General features: G+C 37.6%; 1 protein-coding gene across 6 annotated transcripts in view; it reads right to left on the reverse strand.

The window, feature by feature from the left end:
- Window positions 1-1658: 1658 nt before the first annotated feature.
- The window catches only part of LOC136826921 (neuroplastin-like), a 65859-nt gene continuing 44662 nt past the window's right edge, over window positions 1659-22855 (reverse strand). For all 6 annotated transcript variants that reach the window (XM_067084491.1, XM_067084490.1, XM_067084494.1 and 3 more), the window contains 5 exons: window positions 19939-20099; window positions 19262-19372; window positions 17225-17410; window positions 5756-5891; window positions 1659-5533 (listed from right to left, as the gene is read on the reverse strand). In XM_067084491.1, coding sequence (XP_066940592.1) covers window positions 5500-5533; window positions 5756-5891; window positions 17225-17410; window positions 19262-19372; window positions 19939-20099 — 628 coding nt within the window. In that variant the 3' untranslated portion in view covers window positions 1659-5499. The remainder of the gene's footprint in view (window positions 5534-5755; window positions 5892-17224; window positions 17411-19261; window positions 19373-19938; window positions 20100-22855) is intronic.

Here is a 22855-nt window from a genome sequence, read left to right on the forward strand (position 1 = left end):
TTATTAACTTCTATCTTGATTCATGGGCAAAGCCTCTGGATGAGCCCAATGAACCTAGAATTGTGACCTGCCTGACTTGTTAGAAAAATTTAAAATAATAGTCAGTTCGTCTGAAACCTCTTATAACAATGTTAATTTTGTCAACCACCATTTTGTAAAAAAGGACAAACATTTTTTCTTTAACTTTATTCTTTTAGGCCTTGGTCAAAGAGTTTGTGTACTGGAGGAATTTGCTCAGTAGGAAGGTCATTTGCTCTTACTATTTATGGAATCAAAGCTCCTAATGGCCTAGTTTGATGTTAATCCGTTTATGAATCTGGTTCGTCATAAAAAAGTACTGCTTCACTTGACAACTAAGCTATCAGCAAACCCTAGATATGTGGGACATTTTCTTTGTGGAATCTTTATATTTAAATTTGCTCTCATACATATATTTCAGTTAATGTTCCCATACAAGTTACCACCTAGAGTGTGCCTTGAGCAGCCAATTGTAAAGGTTTAACCCTTATTTCTGAGACTACATTGATACTTTGCCAATGGTAGACAGAGAGCCATGATCCTGGTTTTTCTGACTGGTCACATGCACTTATTTGAGAAATCTTGATAGCCTAGACATGTCACCGAATTGGTGCCATTTTATTCTGCTGTGGCTTTGAATGACATGATGTCATTCTCTTAAGCTCACCCACTTGCTTTTACCAGAAAACTAATTCTGAATTGTATCAGGAAGCTCATACCATCAGCTTTCTAGTAAGTAATTTTGCATACTTCTGATAAATCCAAGTTATCTGAACATACAATAAAGAACATACACTGTAACAGTATTCACTACTGTAGCCATTAACCAATGTCCTGGAAAATGAACATATACTGTATACTTATAATCAGTGCCTAAGGCCCCTCTCTCCCAACCAAGGACCAGGGGCAACCAGCCAGTGACTACTGATGGCTTGCCAGGTACACCTACAAAATCTTAGACTTCTCCTCTGTCTTTTACGGCATATTAAATTCACAAAGCCATTTATTTATTACTGATCTTATTTCTGTCCCTCTTCTTGCAAATTCCTAAAATAATTTGTTAGATACTGACACTCATATTTCCTTCTATCAGAATTCATCATTGAATTACGAAACATTAGAAACATAGCTAAGCTTTCAATACATCTTTGATGAGGTTGAAAGGTCACTAATGAGCAGCAGAAGCAAGGGAAAGGTCAATGCAATCACAATATGTCCTACAGACAAACATGCACATATACAATTAGTGCCCAAGGCCCCCTCTCCATCCATATAAAACCTGGGGAACCAGGTAATTGGCTATTGATGGTTCAGGAGGTAAACCATTATGGAAACCCACCTCTTGCTCAGTTGTACAGTAAGGTCATGTCCTAGTGAAAATTGAACCCATCCTAAAAGGTAAACATTCCTCATACACAGACACATTATTTCCTTGACTAATACTTCCAGGATTTTGTCAAACCTATGATGTTAATTATCCTTGTCGGTGAACAATTTATATATTAGGACAGAAAACCACAACTCTTAAGACTTTTTGGATGTGTAACATGAACAGCACTGAATCAAAGAAAGAACATTAATCTTAAACAAATGAATGCCTTTATGCAGAGAAATATTTAAAAGGTAATACAAAGAACACATCAAGATCAAATGTTTTTATCATATAGTAACATCCGGTTATAAGGAGCAACAATAAATAATGACAAAGAGGATAAACTTGTTATTTACAATATCATTCAACAAAAACAAAAGATCTTCTGCCTGTACTTTACAATGACACTTTATGTCGTGACAAAGCAGATATATAATCTTCAACAATGGCAGGTTACCAGCAAACAGTAAATAGTTGAACCACTTACACAAAAATGTTAACCTGGCAATGAAATCAATACTGTCTTAATCTTTACATACACAATACCAAAATTTTTTAAAATCACATTCAAAGTGTATCATTTCATAAATAGTGATGTGGTGTACATACAAGCTGTAATTGGTATAAGCAGAACTTGCATACCAAACCCTTACAGTACCTATTCAAATTGCATAAATAACTAGGACTTCAGAACACATGACTGCAAAGCACCAATTTGAGATTTACCAGTATTTTTGAAGGAAAAAAGTTTAGGACAGATGATACTGATCAATAAAAAGTATTATACCGACACATATTACACAACCTATTAAAATGTTATGTGCATCACAAAAATTCTCATCAAATACCAATCTGCAAATCAATCACAAAAGTGTCTAAAGACCATGCAGATCAAAAATGGTGCAGTGAATACAGAATGAAACTGTACAGTAAGGAGTGGAAGATTGCACTTTAAACTTGGGATATTTATAACAGCTGGTGCCTCCGTAGGTAAAAGGTGCAAGGTAAGAAATAAAAAAAAAACTCATCACATCAAGTCATCTCTATAAATGGCAAGATAATTGTTTTATACAGTGAAGGTTTTTAGTTTTGAAAAATACTTACCTGTCCCCTAATCAGTGCAGTCTGTTTCTTCTGAAGTCTCATAATAATGTTAATTAATAATCATAATAATCATAATAATAATGTGCTGAACAATACCACACCTATAACAGCTGACATGGCATGTATAACCACAAAATTAATTATTCTGTGTTCACTTACACAAATAATGAAATTTTGCTCATGTTTTTACTCATAATTGATGCACACTCTTATGCTAAGTTATAACTCTTGCTTTATAATTTCAGTGCACAATGTAAGATGATTCCCATTTCAAAACAGACCTTAACCAATGATTGAAAAGTGGTCTTGACAGTCTTTTTAATAATATACACATAACACTTAAAACTTCTAAAAAATTTATTTGAATTACAAGAATAGAATGGGAATAGCATTGAGAACAACAATGGAGACTATATACATATGAAAGGAGTGAAAATGGGACTAGAAAGTACAGCAACAACCCATAAAATTAATGACCATTTTGCGAGCTATACAAAGACAGGCATGACGTTAAGCAAGAAAAACAGTGTAAGTATTGGGGACTTGCGTCAATAAGAATAGTAACAAATAAGTACTGTTTACTTGAATAATTACAACTACGTTGAGATCAAAATCATTGAAGAAACTAATGTCTTTGGTCAGCTTCCTATTATAACTGAATGGGATAAAGAGAAGAGGGGAAAATGAAGAGAACCTATGTATAGCTCAAGTAATTTGTCAATTTCTTAAATATTTGCTCCCAAACTAGTCTTGTTAGTGACAATAATAGTTAACTAAATGAAATACTGTTGTAACAACTAACATCAATACAAAGCAAATCCTTTCTTCAACATTCGGTCTTATACCAGTTTGAACTGTCACCAGTATACCTTGGTTAAAAAGAAATATTACAACCTTGAAGAGATGCGAGACAAAGGTACCCAGAATTATGAAAGTGCATGAGCAACCCATAGTAACAATCTCATTAAAAACATCTCATAGTACCAAAAGAAAGTAACAACAAATAACCTCTTAGTAAACGAAGATTATGATTGCTAATGCACCTTACTACTGTACCTATGATCCTTAAGCAAATAATGTACACCCCTCCCACTAATAAACAACATATACAGTATGTCATATGGATTTATGATTTCCTACAATATGGTATATAGTTGCACTGAAACCTTAATTTTATATTATTCAAAAAAGGAAATATAGCCTAAGAACTAACTAATCATACTTCTCTTCTAGCAAAGCCAAGCAGAGTAGCCTAGCAAGTCTTGTAAACCTAGCAAGCCAGGTTGTAACAAAGCACAATCCATCTTTTGTGAAAGACAAAACCTTACCATACGTCTACATCTGCTTAAGCTAGAAGATTTTCTTCATGTTCTTCGGGTGTTCTCCTCAGCAACAAAACTCTTTTGGATTCTAGGTTGAAGAACTAGTAAGCTAAAAAACCTTATTCTTTCCAGTATCTAATAAATGGTTAGGATTCATCATTTCTGGTTATGTTGAGTGATGAAGCCCAATAAACCTATGTTTTGATGAATGAAAAGACCTTCACCATTCCAGACTGCATGACAAGTGAAAGGCCCTTCATCAAACATAAGCTTTTTTTTCAGTGTTACAAAACCTGGTTATCAAAAAATAATTCTTAAGGGGTAAAAAATAAATCATTTTAGAAGTGATTCTTGTAATAAGATGAAAGTGACATCATGGGAAATAAAAACAAATTACCCTCTCAAAATTACTAATAATCTTTGACACACCACTTAAATTAACTAACATAGGTTTACAAGATCATCCTCACAATTCAATTGACTTCTTATTTCCAGGATGAAATTTCATGGCAATTATAGTCCATGCAAGAGCAGCTGCTTGAGAAAAGGTTTCCACCTTTGTTCCAATTGAGTTTGTCTTTCACTAACATAACTTTCATTCACTTTCACCTTAATCACAACAAAGCACGAGGATAAAATATTTGTATCGAGTTCAGTACCTTCCTTCTCTAATCACCAAATCTAGTACCAAAAGAGAAACGAAGAAGATCAATAAAAATGAGGTAAGTGTGTGAATAAACAGTCTGGTTTATTCTACACAGTCCAAAAGAAAAATAATCAAGATTACCTCGAGAATGGCTTCCAATCTCTACACCTTTACATGTAACTAAAATTCCATACCATGCAAATATAACACTTACGAACTTAAAGTCAAAAACACCATTACGTTGAAAATGGTAAACTACAGTATTTGAAAAGTTTATTGTGCTAGTTTAATGCTCTTGTAAGTGTTATTTTCACTTATTTCTAGCATTAAGATTCACCATCAAACACCATGAAGGAGTAAATGTTGAAATATCTTTATAGGTGAAATTTTAGTGGGACTTTTGTCACAAATTACATCACTTGGAGTGTAATCATCATCACTGCCTTTTGGTCATGTGGACTCCATGGTCATATTACCAATGACTAAAAGGGATTGATCATACCATCAACCATCACATAATAAATTTCTTTTACTAGTAGTAAGGCTACTTCAGTATCATCAGTAAATTCCATAAAAAAGAACACTTTGAAAAAAGGATTTTGATCAAGAATTGTATCACTTAATACTACTACAGCTTCCAACTGGAACAACACAGCTTTGGAAAAACTCATAAAAAAAAAAAAATTGAAAACGTGCCACACTCTTCATTGCAAACTGGCACACAGTTATGTGCATCAGTCAATATGATGCTCTCAAGTCATGTTAAATGCACTCATCTCAACTGTTCTGTTATTTTACCACTTCAACAGCAGCATCAATACCAGTACTCAAATATTATGATAAAATGTGCCAGGGGTAACTCAAGCAGACTACGTCTAAAGTCAAGAGGTAAACTTTAAATTTGTGACAAAATTCTTTGGTTTTAAGGCTAGCTACTTTAATAATGCATGCGCCTACTTTTTCTTACTTAACGCTCTCAAATGAGAAAAGGCCAAAAATCATTAACTGATGTCTCGTAGCATTGCCTAGATCTCTACTTACTTCCTCCGCCGATCCTTCCCAATGTTTTTCCTGTGAATGATGCAAACTCAAGACATTAACAGCCCCGCACTCCCAGTGGAGTCATAAATCCAATTTCTCCTTCACAGATCGTTGGTCCGAAAATAGAAAATTATAGTGACAAAAATAAAAAACTCTATAAAATTACTAAAATTACCAACAAAAATAAAGATCAGCAACCCTCTCATGGAACTACAAAAGGTACTACAATATTTCACAATTCCCTAGACTCACTGATCATTTCCTTGGTCAGTGTCAGACTCGTCAAATTCAGCCTTGGCGCGACGTTTCTCAAAGATGACAATGATGATGCCAAGAATCACCACTTCAATCACAATTCCAATGAATGGCCACAGGGCAGCATACACATCTGGAACAAAAAGGAGAGCTCAATTCCAAACCACAAGCAAGAACAAAGAGATTAAAAAATTGCAAATATACTGGGATTCTGTTGCTGGGCAGTTTCAAACACACAAAATCCTGTCACTCCTATAAACTGTAAGAATACTCATAGAGGAGTTTATAGGAGTGACAAACACATTTAAAATATTTAACTATCTAAATCATTTATGGTTACAATTGTACTAATATTTTTGAAAATTTCCATGTAAAGTCATCATTCAGGCTCTGCCCCCATACAACCAAGATCGAAGGGAGAAGAGGATGCATTAAACAACTAGCAACATAAGAAAAATCTGACCTAAAAACTGTAATGATGATGAACATCAATGTACTTTTTGTTGAGGTGTCAAACTATTCTCTGGTGAAGGGTCCAAGTCAGAATAATATGATTTTTCAAGACATTTCTAATAGTTTCAGCCTTATAGAGATTTGTAATAAACCTACTGTATAAATTTCTTGATTTTTGGTATTTTTTCCATGCCAAACATCATGAAACTTATTAAAAGCAATTCTGTACATAAAGAGATTTCTAGATGTTGTTACAATACAATATTACTCATGCTCACACAATCATAATAAAGGTTGACCATCACTAATCCGGCATCGTTGGGACCTGGGGGGTGCCAGATTAGCCATTTATTAGGCTAGAATACACGAAACCCAGTAACTAAGCACCTCATCTTAGAATTAAAATATCCCATAAATCAGCACAAGTTGGTTAATAAAGAAAAGACAATTATCAAATACAGGTAGTGCTCGAGTTACGATAATTCGACTTACAATATTTTGAGTTTACGATAGGGTTAGCAATTAATACCGATACGAAAATATTTAGGAAATATTTTTAGATTTCACGCAGGCGCAGGCAGCGAGAGAGACCAACTTACAATAGACCAACTTCTTTTCCTCCATCTCTTTATTCCATCTGCTAGTTAAAAAGTAAGAGAGAATGATAAAAGTATTGTTAGTAATGTTATATTCTTACGTAAATGCATACAGCCATGAACAACCGAACAGGAAACTTGTTTTGCTAATAATCGTATCGGATAACAACTGTTTTGCTTATATTTCAACCATAAATGCGGTGATACACAATTACTGTAGTTATGTTACAAATGACGTTAAGTACTGTACAATAGGACTGATATATTTTTACACTATTCCCTTATTCGCTTTGGAGAAAAGATCGGCAGGGAAATATACTGCTACAATAGCTTTAAGCTGCAAGTTGTAGCTGAAACAAGGAAAACAATGTTCAAGCTGCTAATGACTATAAATTATCGTGCATCGGAGAACGTATTTTAATCAAAACCATTGGGCATGAAAGAATACAAATTACCACTGTTTTCACGCCGATAAAAGATAAATACGTAAAGCTTGTCTTATGATGAAATCAAGAGAAAATAGTGACCGGAATCTTGATTTATTTTACACAAAACAAACATGCCCCCAAAACGGCCAGCCGCGATTCCCGCGAACGTCATATAGTAACGAAAAAATAGCTAAATTAATTTCACAATGAGACATATTTAAGTTATATTTCGACTTAAAAACACTTCGTATAACGAAAAATATCCTTGTCCCAAATAAATAAAGTATCCATATTCATTTACGCTAACTAGAAGCAAGAAAAGCACTTTGAACTTAGTTAAATGCGGCGAAATAAACACTGCGATGTTGATTCCCAAAACAAAACATTGATCGCAATTTATAATACAAAAGCAATATGAGAATATACACAATTGGAAACAATGTAGTAAAGCATAACTTTTTAAAAGATCCATGAAAAAGATGCACATTCGTTATGTTGATGTTTGTATAATACTGTTAATATGTGAATAGAGTTCAGTATAATGTAGGCTAGGCTACCAGTTTGTTGATGCAGCACACGGCGCCACCAAATCGAAGCGGCCGGCGAGCGAGTTAGAGCAGCGACCCGGGAAATTTGAAAATTAGTGCGGAAACATTAGAAATTACTCTAGCTGAAATTTGTGCCGGATTACTGATTGTTCTGGACTACTGATTGCCGGATTAGTGATGGTCAACCTGTATCTACAAACTTACTAAGAAAGTTCGCAATAATGAAAATCAATTTTCAGACTAGATTCTATTGACATTAACTTGAATGAATGAATCTGATGACTGGCTCCCACTAACCCAACCTGTACAAACAATACACCACCTCAAATTTACATGAAGCAACTGGAAAAAATAATATAGTCCTTTTCTTATTCTTCTCCTCAAAAAGATAGAAAGGTTAGGAATATTCACACATGTAATAATTATAACTTACCATTTAGTTTTCATGTAAGATTTTGAAACAAAAAAAAAAGATTTAAAGAAAGATTATGTGACAAACATAACTCATAACCATGTATATACAATACCATAAAACAATAAACTTCCTTGAGAGAGAGAGAGAGAGAGAGAGAGAGAGAGAGAGAGAGAGAGAGAGAGAGAGAGAGAGAGAGAGAGAGAGAGAGAGAGAGTGTGTGTGTGTGTGTGTGTGTTGTACGACATGCAAGCAAGTTGATGTTTGAACACTCATGACAAAGGCATAATCTCAGCCACCATAATCTCCTCAGCCTTCAACCTCCTCTACTCAGAGTCCTTACCCCATTCACTCCCCTTCTTGTCCTCCACCTCCAAAGAATAACTCTGATGATGACAAGGAATTAGTGCTTATATTTGGAAAAAAAAATTAAAACAAAAACAAAATTGTAGTTCAAATATAAAAAATAATTTCAGTTTGTGTATTAAAATCAGATTTTTAGTATGTTTAATTAATTAAAGTAAATTACGTAAATTATTACTTTTGTTAAGTAAAATTGTGTAAGACTAGCTAAGGGTCAGCATGTGTGTGTGTACACACATGAGAGATCCATGTACATATCTGTACTGCAGTAAGGTAAACACTACACACTTCCCTTGCATTTACTATCCTTCTCTCTCTCTCTCTCTCAAAATTTTTTATGAGAGAAAGAGAAAGGAGAGCAAACACACAGCAAGCGCACAGTTTCAGTGTCTGTGTCAGGTTTCTAATCATCACTGTGTTTGTCTGCTGTATTAATGTATGGATTTAAGCACTCTTCACACTATCAGACTTAGATGAGCTAATGTTCAGGTCAAGATGTTAAGAATCACTTAAGAATAAAACTGAAAAACTTATAACTAATAACTAATACTCTTACAGAAAAAACTGAATGAACACTGCATTTCAAGAATCAAATAAAATTTACTAACAAAAATCAATCCTAGAACATAATTCACCTAGTAAGCAAAGCTAGGGTGCTTCTCAGGTGGTAAACTGTCCTTCCTTATGTAAGCAAATAACACTATATTTTTCCCTATGGTTTTACAAGCAACAAAACTGAATAAATAGCATTCTACTTTTCCTTCTGCATATTCTGACAAAGTAGAAAATCCCATAACCAACTCTAAATAATAATATATATAAAATTGAAGAACTAAGGGCAACACAGACCAGAGCTAATAACCATACTTCTATGTCATTAGGTAGTTGAGATAGCAATGGCACTTATGATGCTATAATGGGGTCTAATCCCTAGTGAATAAAACACTGGGAAACTCATGATTTTTCACCTTCTGGTGACCATTTTTTAACACTAAAACACACCAAGAAACAAAAAATAATGTTTATGTACAGTATCAACTCACTTGTTTTGCACAAGCCTGAAATGCAAGAGAAAGCACATGTGCTCACCTGCTATGCTGTTAGTTGTAGCTGAGAGCATTCCACAGCACAAGATGAAATCTCTTGTTGAAACTTGATACAAAGGCAAATGGGGAAAGTCCCCCATTCACTTCCTTTAAAGCACTTTTTCTTTGGCTGCTGTCTGTCTAGTGTGGACATCTTTAGTGCACTCCTCTAAGCTGAGATGATGCTGAAACCTCGTTGTTTGGTTGTTTATGAATGTTTGTATGTTTTTTCACTCAATAACAAAATAGAAAAAAACAAGTACAATTGTCCTATAAAAGATGGAAGCTCAAGTGTGGGTGCTTCATGTCTCCTACAGTTGCAGACCCACACAAGTAAGGGGGTAGGATCTGTGTGGTGAGTGGTCTCCCTTACAGTGAGAGAGGTCAGTAGGAGGAAGAAGAATAAAAAGTATTTGCCAGCTTCCATGGGATGGAAGAGGGGAATATTCCCCTGGTGACAATGACAAACCCTGCCACTTCTGTGTCCCTTTCTGCAAATGCAGCTAAATCCTCAGGTGTGGCCAAGCCTTTTGTGTCTGGTGTTGGGAGGAAACCTGTTCCACCGAAACCCAGACAGGAAGCCCACACCTCTAAAAAGGAGTGGGGAACCTTCCCACCCCTTTTGCCCTCTTTTCAAGCCATGTTCAGGAAAGAAGGGAAGGGGAAGAATGGAGGGAGGGGGACAATGGGACTGCCAATTCCCCTCTCCAGCTGCCATAAGTATGCAGATGCCTGTCATGTTGGCAATGGCAGCAGAGAGGAGAATGAAGCCCTAGGAAGTTTCTATCCTTCAGGACAAATACCATATACAATTCAAGGACTGAAGCCAAACTCCAGCCTGACAGTGACTGTTCTCTTCATATCCTCCAAATTCCATGAAACCTCTGGCCCTGTCAGCAGAGGAGGGGTGGGTCATGAAGAAGAATGTGTTAGAATTGTTAGACAATTGTCTCTGGGCTTTTAGTTTCTCTTCTTTGTGTAAAAGGCAACCATAAGCTGGAGACTCCTCATCAACATCTTTTCTTTCCAAGAGTTTGTCCTTTGGCTCAGTTCAACACAGAAACAGCAGAGTCTGTGTTGGATTCCACCAGAAGGAGACTTCATTCTTTTGGTGGATCTGAAGGATGCATACTCCCTAGTACCCATTCATCACCCTTTCTGCATGTACCTCCACTTTTTCTGCCAAGGGACTGTCTACCAGCTCAAAGCTGTGTTTCAGGCTGGCAATGGCCCTGCATGTGTTCACAAAGGTGTTCACCTTTATACAGTCATATCTTGATTAACTGACAATCTGTTCCAAAACTTTCCATTAACTTATCTGACCTTGAACTGAACAAATTTTTCCCATAAGAAATGGGAAGTGGATTAACCTGTTGCAGACCTCCAAAAATGCAACAAATATAAGCATTATGATTTAAAAAGCCTAGCAACAGAAATTATGCAAGAAACAAAGTAAGTGGATGAAATAAATGCAAATTTGTTCTCACTTTACCTTTAATAAGGAGAGTTGATGGCATCTGTGGGTAGGTAGTTGAGGAAGGTGATGATGATGAGAGATGCCATTGTTTGGAAGGGTAGTCCTCTTCCATAAAAATGGCAGGGGTTGTTTCCCTTTACGGTCTCTTTTCACTGCTCTCGTCTTGAGACTAACTTTTTCTGTCTCATTAAAGCACTATCTAGGAAGTCTGTTCTTGCCCCCATTTTAAAACGTTCTTAAATGACACAGCACTGTCATTCAGCAGGTTTAAAACATAGTTTACGACAGCTTTGTCAAGGTGATATTTTTCAAGGAAACTTTGTATTTACCTCTAACATACAGACTTTTCTTTTCTTAATGAACTAGGAGCATCCTATATCAATTTTCTATCTACTCTTCTTCTGGTTTGCTGTCATCTCTAACATTCTTACTCCCCATGATGACCTAACCTGTATTAGCATAAAAATCACTAAAAGTAACACAAAGAAACATAGAACAGTTTACTGTGAACAATACACATGGACATGTCTAATCCATACATGCTTTAGTCAGTTGTCTTTGTCCCTAAAATGAGAAAAAGGACGTTAACAGAGCGGAATTTTCCTCGGACATAACATACATTAAAACTGAATTTTCTGGTTAATCAAGAGTTCCATTAACCGAGGTGTGACTGTATATGTTGGTCCATTCACAGAGAATAAGCCTGCTGCATTACCCAGATGAATGGCCAGTTCTAGCATCCTCTGAGATGCAGCTGCTCTGAAACAAAGAATGACTTCTGTCACAAACTGAGGATCATGATAAATTGGGAAAGACAAATCTTATACCCAAGCAACACGCAAAGTACCTGGGCATGCTCAAAGACATGAGGGTGGCAAGTCCTTCCCTTTGACTCTCACGTGAGCAAGCTCAGGGAGGTGACAGCACAGTTCCTATCTCAGCAGGAACAACCAGCTCAGCTTTGGCATGTCATCCTCAATCACCTGCCATTTCTGAAGATGGTCATTTTGCATGAATGACTCCACCTTCACACACTTCGCCGTCAGCTGAAGCTGTACTGGTCCATGCCAAACAATCCTCCCTCCCAGGTTGTGTCATTGAGCATGATCAGAGAGATCTCTCTAGGTGGCTGGATGACAGGACCCTCCTAGTGGGAGTTCCAATGAACTCTCCTCCTCCCAAGATGTGGCTGTTCCCAGATGCATTGAAGGATGGTTGAGATGTCTGGCTACCTCCCTGTTCCTTTGTGATCTGTGATTAGTTTTGTAGAGGGGGTCTCTCCAATCAGAATGTATGTTGGCAGTTCACACACTTTTTAAGTACTGTACATCTTTGTCAGAACAAGCTCCTCTCAGTCTTAACTAGGTACAATACTTATACTGAAAGGGATGGCTCTTTCTTCACTAACAATTATCCATGCTCATGAGGAGCTTAAAGCAGTCTTGTTCTCCTCAAGAACTTTGTCCTCCCAACTGGGGTTAAGACTCATTCTCACAGCATTTCCCAAGTGCTGTATGAGCTCTTGGGGGAAGCCCTGGACCAGCAGCTGGCACCCAAGACTGAATCTCTGCTAGCCTTAGCTTTGGCAAAGTGTACTGGGGAGTTACACAGCTTATCCTATCTAGTCCAGCAGTCAGAGGGTTGGGATTCCCTCTCATTCTTGTTCATTCCTGAGTTTGTAGCAAAACTTCAGAACCCAATGGTCTCTGTTGAGAGATTCAAGTTTCTTGATCCCTTCCCTAAGGAACTTTGTTGTTGGTGACACAGAGAAGGTGCTTCTTGCTGGACCTTTTGGCAGTGGCCAAAGCCACCAGAAAAAGTCTTTCTGGTAAGATACCTTAAGGAGATGGACTGCATGGGCTCAAAACGTGAACTGGTCAGCCACTTAAATACTATGTCTAAATTCCAGGACAGCAAAGGCTTTTCTTTAAGCTTCGTGGTATCAAAAGACTTAATAAGATCGGACAAATCTTGGTTAGAAGATAAGTCCGTTCCTTTGTGACGGAAAACTGAGCTAAGCATTGCTCTGCTGCCCTTAATGGTATCGGTGGAGAGACCTTTTAGTCAAGCGTAAGAACAGTAGAAAGTCTGCTATTTCTGTTACAGAGGTACTAGAAGAGGACACGTTATTTCGTCTGCACCAAAGACCTGAAGACAGACCACTTAGCCTGGTAGACTATCTGATGACTGCCTTCTGCACTTAGCAATCGAGTCTGCAGCTGCTCTTGAAAAACCTTTCTTTCATAGCAGTCACTTAACAGTTTGAATCCTGTTGGGGCCAGAGAAGAGAGGTTTTGGTAAAACCATCAGAAGTGAGGTTGCCTGAGAAGTTGTTGCGTCTGTGGAAGAAGTCTTGGGAAGTCCGCAAGAAGTTCCAGCAGATCCGGGACTCACTCCTTTCCTGGCCAGAAGGGAGCTATCAAAATCATAGACAGGTTTTAATGAGACCAGAATTTGTTGAGAACTTGTCTCACCAAACTGTTTCCATCCTGAAGGCTGTCTTTTGAAAGACAGCCTTCAAGATGGAAACAAACCAGTCAGTTCTAACATCCACTCGCTAGGGAGAATAGATGGCATCCATCGACATGCAGGATGCGTACTTTCATATTCCAGTTCATCCTGTTTTAAGAAAGTACCTCAGGTTTGTGTTTCAGGGCAAGGTGTTCCAGTTCCGGGCTCGTGCTTCGGTCTCTCAACGGCCCCTCAAGTGTTTACCAGGGTATTAGCTCCCTTTGCAAAGTGGCTTCATCTGAATGTCTTTTTGAGAAAGACATTCAGTGCGCTTATGTCCAAAACAGGTCTCCAGCCTCACAACGACTTGGGTACTACAAAAAGATGGTTGCAGAGTCCTGGAGAATGAATGTCCTCTACTACCTCTATAACCTCTTTCTGAACAAGAGACTCGACCTCTAGCAAGAGAGAGCAAATCTCTCTGAGCCTGGAGAGTAAATGTCAATGTGACAGGCTCGCGGACTAGAGGAGGTTTGTTCACAAAGTGGACAGCATAGCCCTCCTTCAAGACAGTTACTATCCAGGATTCCGCTCGTTTCTGTTCCCACCACACCCAAAAGAGGAGGAGCCTTTCTCCCACATGAGTACGGAGGACTATATCCTCGCTTCTTGGTGGAAGATTTAGAGGAAGATCTCTTGATGGAAAGCTGTGGGAAATGGGTACTTGCTCTTGTCCTAGTGTACGGTCTAGATAGGGAGCTCTGAAAGGGAGTAGTTTGCAGAGGAGTCGAAGATCTGGATGGAAGAGCAGAAGAATCATTAGGGTGTCTTGAAGATTGGGAGAGCAGGTCCTGAGTGCTATTCTTCTGCAGGCCAGAGGCAATGTCTAAAACTGTAGCCTGAGGAAAAAGATGCATCTTGTCCAAGGGGGAGAAGAGAAGAGCCAACCTCTGAGACGGAGGGGCCACTCCAGCTCAGAACACCACAGTTCTCTTTTCTTAAGTACACCCATGGAGTAAAGACCAGCCAACTCCAGTGCACTGTCACGAATGCCCATCAGTATAGGAAAGCACTCCTAAAAGGTCTGCAGAGGAATCTTGAGGCAAACGAGCAGTCTCTAATCTTGCGAGCTAAAGCACCCACCGCCCAGTCTAAGAAGCTCATTACCTCGAACACTTTAAAAATATTCTTTAGAAGATGAGCAAGTTTTGGAGCCGAAAACATAATTTTGGCCAAAGTGAAAGCTGACCTCCTGGCTGAGTCAATGAGACTGGAGAAGTCTCTCTGAGAGGAGGCAGAGACTCCCACGGAAGGAGTTTCTCCATAGCATAGAATCTGTAACTCGACCTACACAGCCTGGAGGGCAGAAAACAAAAAACTGCTTTACCTTGCTCCCTCTTCCCTGCGAGCCACCCTTCTGATTCACTCAGCGCCTTCTTTCACTGAGGAGGAGAGAACAAGCTTAGGTAACTTCGAAGAACCAGCTGGGGGAGCTTCCATAAAAAAAAGTTGAAGCAGGAGAGGGGGGAGTTGCTGGCAAAAAGAAGCTTGGAAAGGTGGCTAACAGGAAACTCAATAAAGCAGAGTATGCTGATGAAGGAACATCCTGATCCGCTACCACCTCTTCTTCAGAAGAGACAAGAGAAAGAGACAAGTCTGCTGGCATTTGAGATGCCAGAGGTGCCTTCTGAAGCAAACTTAAAATGTTGTCTAGCTTGCTCTGGATCGGATCAACTGAAGGAGAAACACTGTCTGAGACGACACTAAGATGAGAAGGTGGAGGAGTGAGCGCCATGGGCATTCAGGAAGCACCGAAGGAGCAGGAGCCAAAGACTAAACTTGATAGCAAAAGGGCACCAATGGGCGCTCATCTGCAACTGGGAGCTTGGGTACTAATTGGAGAGCTGAGGGTACTGGGCGCACAAATCCCGATGAAGAGGTTCTCTTGTGTAACGAAGAATGTCTATGCGCCACAGGGCACCTCGGCACCAGACTACGATCGTCATCTGATACTGAAGAGAATTGCTTCGGGCTGTCCCAGTGACTGCAAGAGGGGCGGGCTGAATCCTTGCCCTTCTTACAAGGCACAGGAGAAGAGATTGCGAAGTCCACTGTGCGCCTTTTCAGGAGGCATGATTTGTGCAAAAAGTGCCATGAACGCCTGGGACTAAAATCCCCAGAGCTGGAGGACATACAATGAGCGTCCACTTGAAGGCCTTTCCAACGGCCTTTGGTTGCAGTCTGGGATTCATCAACAGACTAAAGTGAAGGGGCGACTGCTCGGGGGCAGACCCCATCGACCTCCCTTAGGCTACCAGTTTGACTCCTCCCAGGTGCTAGGGAGTATGCCAGGGACCTTGGACTAGGAGAATTGGTGGGCCAAACAGCTACCTCCTCCACTACCACTGGGTGCCATGGGGCACTCTGACTCACTTCTATCCATCAGCACTTTCACCGATGATGCTAATTTAGCATTCAATTGCACAAATAATCCAAACAACCTATTGATTTTCAACTCCAGGCTGACAATGGTGTTGGGATTAAAAACGTTAGAGCTGGGTAAAGGAGAGGTTTGCACAGGTGGAGGAGATGGAATGGGATTGAAGAAATTATAGGTGCAATTGCATCCGACTTAGCGGATGAATCCTGACTAGCTACGGCTTTACTAGTTTCCCTATCAATAGCTTTTCTCTTCCTATCTCTAGCCAGTTTCTTACGATGTGAATCTAAAGTTTTCCACTTTTTCAAATCCCATTCACTACATTCCTCACATTGCAAATCAACTCAACACGTTTGTCCCCTACACTGAATACAAATAGTATGAGAGTCATAAGATTCCTTAGTAAGTCTTGTATTGCAACCTCTGCTACAATAACTAATACTAGAACTACTAGTGTCAGACATCATGGAAAAACCAAAGACTAAGTAAAAAAAAAATGGGCAAAAACTCATAAACAGACAATTGTGCCGAAAGGCTATGAAAATAAATACTTCACCAATCGTAGATGAGAACAGACAACCAGCAAAGTATAAATTTCAAAATTCAAGCTGCTGCCAACCACAGTACTTCAACCACAGCCATCAGAAACAAACTGAAGCTCTTTGCTATGTTGTAATTATTTTTCGCCTGAAAGTGGGCGGGGCATGCCGCCATAACCAAAACAAACCAGTGTGACCCGCAGTTTCAAAATTTCAAGCTGCCAGTTAAAAGAACTAATAGCTATGTAATTACTGGGTAAGTTACTTATATAAAAATACAAATTACTTGAATGGATGCATGTGCAACACTCTAGTCAACTGGTATGTCAACACAATAGTGTACAGTACAAATTTCACAGCTCATTATGTACTGAAGAGCACCATTGCCTATGCACACATTCTGGGGAAAAAAAGAAACCCATGGAACTGTTGCAACACCAGGATCCTGGGTTCATAAAAGGCAGGCTGTGTGCTGTTAATGTATCATTATGTACAATTTTAACCCATTAAGTCTACCTCAACCATTCTAATCTCCAACATGTTTACTTTCACAGATTAACTTTAAGAGCTTATCTCCTAAATGTCTTTCCCTAAGAATTTCTTTTCTTATTATGTAAGCAATACTAGATTACGATAAGTCTTCAATACTATACAGTGCTTGAGGACTGGCCTACCTTTGACCCTCAGGAAAGTCCATTTCTCAAAGTTGTAAGTAAAGCTTGTAATATTGCATGTGTAGTTGCCACGATCTCTCCACTCAGCACTAGAGATGGTCAGTGTTCCATTGGTAACGTTTTTAGAATTGGGGCCCAAGGAAATTCGACTGTCATTAGCCATCAGCTCATACACTGGTTTTTGATCTGAAACAATTTATTCTATTTTCAGATTTTTAGAATAAAAAATATATACTGTATACATACACACACACACACATATATATATATAAAAATACATACAAATATATAAATATAAATATAAATATAAATATAAATATAAATATATTATATATATATACAGGCAGTCCTCGGTTATTGGCAGGGGTTCCGTTCTGGGGGTGTGATGATAGCTGAATATCGCCACAAACTGAAAATCAGTGAGTTCCGGGCTTTTTTGGCGATTTTCGGGCTTATCGGCGCCGAAAAGTGCCGATTTTCGTCGCTCGACAAGCGCCATAAAACCGGATCGTCATTAACCGAGCTCACCGTTAACTGGTGACTGCCTGTGTACAGTAGAACCCCGGTCCTCGACTGTACTAGGAATCGACATAATCGGATTTCAACAAGAAATGTTGAGTAAATTTTGCGTCGGAGCTCAAACAACAAACCGGAATCTGACCCGATGAATCATATGATGTTTGTAGAAAAAAAGTTTTGGGCGGCTGGGTGGCGTTCTTCCCATGCTTATTTAAAAGCATTTAAAGCCCACACATGCTGCTGCTGCTGTTGAAAACCAAGCCAGATTATCACATTAAATTAATAATACAGTATTTATAAGCCGAATTACTGTATGTCTGTTATCATAAAATTAAGAAAAATTTCCTAAATTATGTCGGAACTCGGCAGCTTGTGGTAGATATAGACAAACCACAGCACCACCCTGGTGGTGTATTGCAGTACTAATTACTGAAAGATGTTTTACAGTGATTTTGTACACTATTCCAGTTGACTCTGTATGAAATTTACCATAAGTATTGAATGTTTATGTAATTAGTACCGCGATATTTACTGAAAGATGTTTTACAGTGATTTTGTACACTATTCCAGTAGACTCTGTATGAAATTTACCATAAGTATTGAATGTTTATGTAATTAGTACCGCGATACACCACCAGGGTGGCACTGTGGTTTGTTTATATCTGCCACAAGTTGCCGAGTTCCGACGCAATTTAGGAAATTTTTCTTAATTTTATGATAAGACATACAGTAATTCGGTTTATAAATATTGTATTATTAATTTAATGTGATAATCTGGCTTGTTTTTCAATGTTATCATTATTAACAACAGTTTTCATGTGTACCCGTTGCAGTACATTCTGGTAGTGTCTATAGGCTACCTAGCCTAGCCTATGGCGCTCGGTCTATCATCGGTAATGCGGCTGCATTGGTCATAAGCCAATTTTTTTGATACAGTATGCATTTAAAAATGTAAAAAGTGCTTCTGATACGGTAAGTTATTCAACTCTGAACTTAATTGTAATTTGTGTAAAGTTTTGTATAAAAAGGCAAGGTTGGGGTAATGACTGGTGGTCAGGAATGGATTAATCCATTTTCAGTTATTTCTTATGGGAGAAATTAACTCAGAATTCGACAAAATCGAATCTCGACACTTCTTCTGGAAAGCAATTAGCGTCGAGGACCGAGGTTCTACTGTATATATATATATATATATATATATATATATATATATATATATATATATATATATATATATATGTATATATATATATATATATAATATATATATATATATATATATATATATATATATATATATATATATATATATATATATATATATATATATATATATATATATATATATATATATAATATATATAATTATATATATATATATATATATATATATATATATATATATATATATATATATATATATATATATATTATAATTGTCTGAAAACTTGACTTAAACAATACTCAAAAGTGATTTGTAAAGCTAACTATCAAGTCTAAAGAGTATGCAAAACTTACTTTTCAACCAAATAACACTTGGCTCAGGTACACCATCTACAGGGCATTCAATAACTAACTGCTTCTTCTCGTCCACATTTTGGCTCTTATCCATCTTCTTGATTTCCAAAACTATGGGAAAACAGTATGATGATTAATCTCAGAAAATCACCATAAACAAAAAGTTACATAATTACAAATGACTATACTTTTCATTTAAAATACAGAAATTTTGAATTCCATGAAGGAAATGAATGACAGGAGGCATTAATCCTCCTTTCTTTTAAAGTAAAGGACCTCTTATCATTGAAATGCTCAAGGAGTAAAAAATATGACTTTATTGACATCATCAGGTACAAGTCACGGGACCTTAGCAGCAGCAGATGGAAGACTGAAAAAAAAATGGCATCTTGTTTAAATTATACTGGTGCTTCCTTCAGTCTTTTCACCAGGTATATCACATTTATAAGATTACTGGCTCATTTGCTACATTTTTCCAGACCCAACTGTCAGGAATGAAGGATAAAATCTACAAATCTTACTTCCTTACTAGAAATGCATTATAATTTTTGCAGCTCAAAATACTTAAGATTGAACAACAAAAGTTTATTTTTAATCTTTTTTTTTATAGCATTTTAAAAGTTCCAATTCTTTAGCAGTATAAAATAGTAAAGTGACTGCAAAAAACTGTTACTCACATATAATTTTATGGTCTCTTGAAAGCTTATCAGTTTCAGTATTCAACACACACTTGTAGTCCCCAGCATCCTTCTTCTGTGCATTTTCAATCACTAAAGTAAAGTTTTCCCGAAATATCTTGTACCGCTCACCTTCGTGGATTTTATTACCATCTTTGTACCTAAAATAAAATAAAATAAAATTTGGGGAAACCCTTAAACAGGAAATAAATTTTGATGCATGAACCCTTGCGAAAGACAGTTATAAGCTGGTTCTCTGTTATAATTTTGACATTTCAAGTATCCATCATACATTAAAATTCTAAGAATGACTTAACTTATCAATCTATGATACACAATTGTCCCACTTCACATATCGTAATCATCTTACATAAAATTTCTAAGAATGATTTTTATATAAACACTACCCTGGGAAGTAAGGTTGTTTATGCTTCCTCTTACAAAACAAATGTGAGCATATATATGACTTTATAAGTCTGGGTACCACCTTTAGTCATCACATACATTTTTACATCAGCTTTTCCATTCATAGGGTTAGATATTAAGTGAGTTCTCTCCCCTCTGCTCTTTCAGCCTTTCTCCATGATTTCCTGAGTCTTATCAGTCATCATCCTGCTACTCTGACCAACTGTTACTATCACTTCTCACTGCATGCCCAATCAATCTCAATCTTTAAGATCTGCTTTTATCCAGCCTCTTGATACCACATCTCTCCATCAACACCCCATCTGTAGTACATGATGATCACACCAACCTATGACCTTGAGCCTCAACATTCTGTGGTGCCCCATTTTCAAAATCATCTATATTTTCTTTGACAGTGCCTATGTTTCTGGTGCATACAGGTCTTATGTACCCATCTTAAGTCTTTTCCCTCTCTACTAACAGGATATCTTAATTTGGAGATAGCATAGCAATCTCTCTATTTCATCCTTACTGCAGCTACTCTCTTTCTTACTACTCAACTCCTGCTTCAGTCCAGTGGATCCTAAAGGTAACCAAAATCACCTATCCCTTTTACGACCTGCCCATCTATGGCATCAAATGTCTCATTCCCCACTCTGGATATAACCTATAGTGGCACTAAGACTTTCAGCAACATCTCTTTGGTCCACGAATGCCATTTACCTCCGTGTAATTTCCTGCTACAATTTTCATGCCTCAGTGAAAACCCTTTCCTCCTTATCCTCCACAAAACTAAGTGCATATTCTGGTTAAACTACGATGACAAACTATCTTAATACCAAAGAATATGTAACATCATGCCTCCAACATATAGCATTTTGAAAAAATACACTGAAAAAACACCTGAACATGAATGCCTTTTCACTAATAAGTATTCACATTTTTTACTCAAGTTTGGTCATATCCAAACACTACAAACCACTATACAGGTACCACACTATGTTACCCTGAAGGGGCACTGGGTTGTAAGGCCTCTATAATTCAAGGCCTAGTCTTAAAAAATTCAAAGGCACTCTGCCCCTGTCCAGTGGTTTTCTATGGACTAGAATCTAGAACATTTTCCATTTTTATTTCTAACAGTGAGGAATGCGATCATATACAAAAGGGTATTTGGAATAATAATTCTCCAATTGTGGTCTTATAATATTAATATTGGGAAAATTGGTCAAAGTCTGGGGAAGAATAAGAATATTTTTGTCTTTAAAAATACAGCTACAACACTGCAAAAAAAAAAGGTACCTGAACGCATGGCACTCAGTAACCCCCGGAAAGCAACATATTTGTTACAAAGAACATGTTACTGTAAAGTTAGACTAAGAAATGTTGCTACTTAAGCTCCTGTGACCAATTCTGGGATCAGCATGGGGGCTATCAAACTCTCCCCTCTCACAAACACAAAAAAATATGCTTCGAAACTTGCAATTGCCATTGGGAATGTGATGGAAGTAAAATAGGTCATTTGGAAGTCAAAATAAGAGCATTGACAAGATGTCTAACTGTAAAGGATATCTTGCCTATGCACTATCAACAATATCTGCACTAATGGGGAGAACATGCAGCACGTGAGAGAACTGACAACCACGATGAAGCAGCCTCAGATGTTATTTTATTACCAAATGCAAGGTATTTTGTAATTTGGATTTAACTCATTAAAACACTGGAAAGACAACACAGTGTCACCTCAACTTAACAGAGACCTCGTAAGTAGGTAATGAAATCCACCAAGTAACAAAGACTGGCATATAACCTACACAATAGGGTACCACAGGACTAACTCTCAATAGCTCATAGTCTAGCAGAATTCCATATAAAGTACTGTATCTAGTAGCCTATAGCAAAAAATTGAGAGAGAGAGAGAGAGAGAGAGAGAGAGAGAGAGAGAGAGAGAGAGAGAAACACACATTGTAAGTGCATAGTTTATCCCAACATCATGCATATGTGTGATTATAATCTGTATATGTGCACACATACTGAAAAATGTGTAAAACTAAATTAACATATTGTATCAAGTAAAATACATTACAGAATAGTTCTGCATTAAGAATGTAATGTCAATAAATATCCCAACATGACACACATAGAGGAAAGCATTTTGTCGAGTGTGTTTGTTCACCATCCACCCTTACAGGTACAGCCACGAAAGTTTCAGTCTTTGTGAGGATATTGGTTACTTTGTTCACCCTTCACCTGAACAGGCACAAACAAGAAAACTTCGGTCTATTGTCCAATAACACTATCATACCTACCGAATTTCTCTGAAGAGTGCTAAATATTTTTATAATTGTTATTGGACTCAGGCAAGTTCTTTTAGTAACAAAATCTAATAAACTGAGAATTCACTTAGCAACACTATTAGTGCACTATGAGTGAACAGACAACTGTGACAATAAAGGTGGTCAAAGCATCACCCAATTATACTGGACAATTTTATTCAATACAAAATTGTGAAACC

Source organism: Macrobrachium rosenbergii, chromosome 41 (genome assembly GCF_040412425.1).
Source record: "Macrobrachium rosenbergii isolate ZJJX-2024 chromosome 41, ASM4041242v1, whole genome shotgun sequence".
NCBI lineage: Eukaryota > Metazoa > Arthropoda > Malacostraca > Decapoda > Palaemonidae > Macrobrachium > Macrobrachium rosenbergii.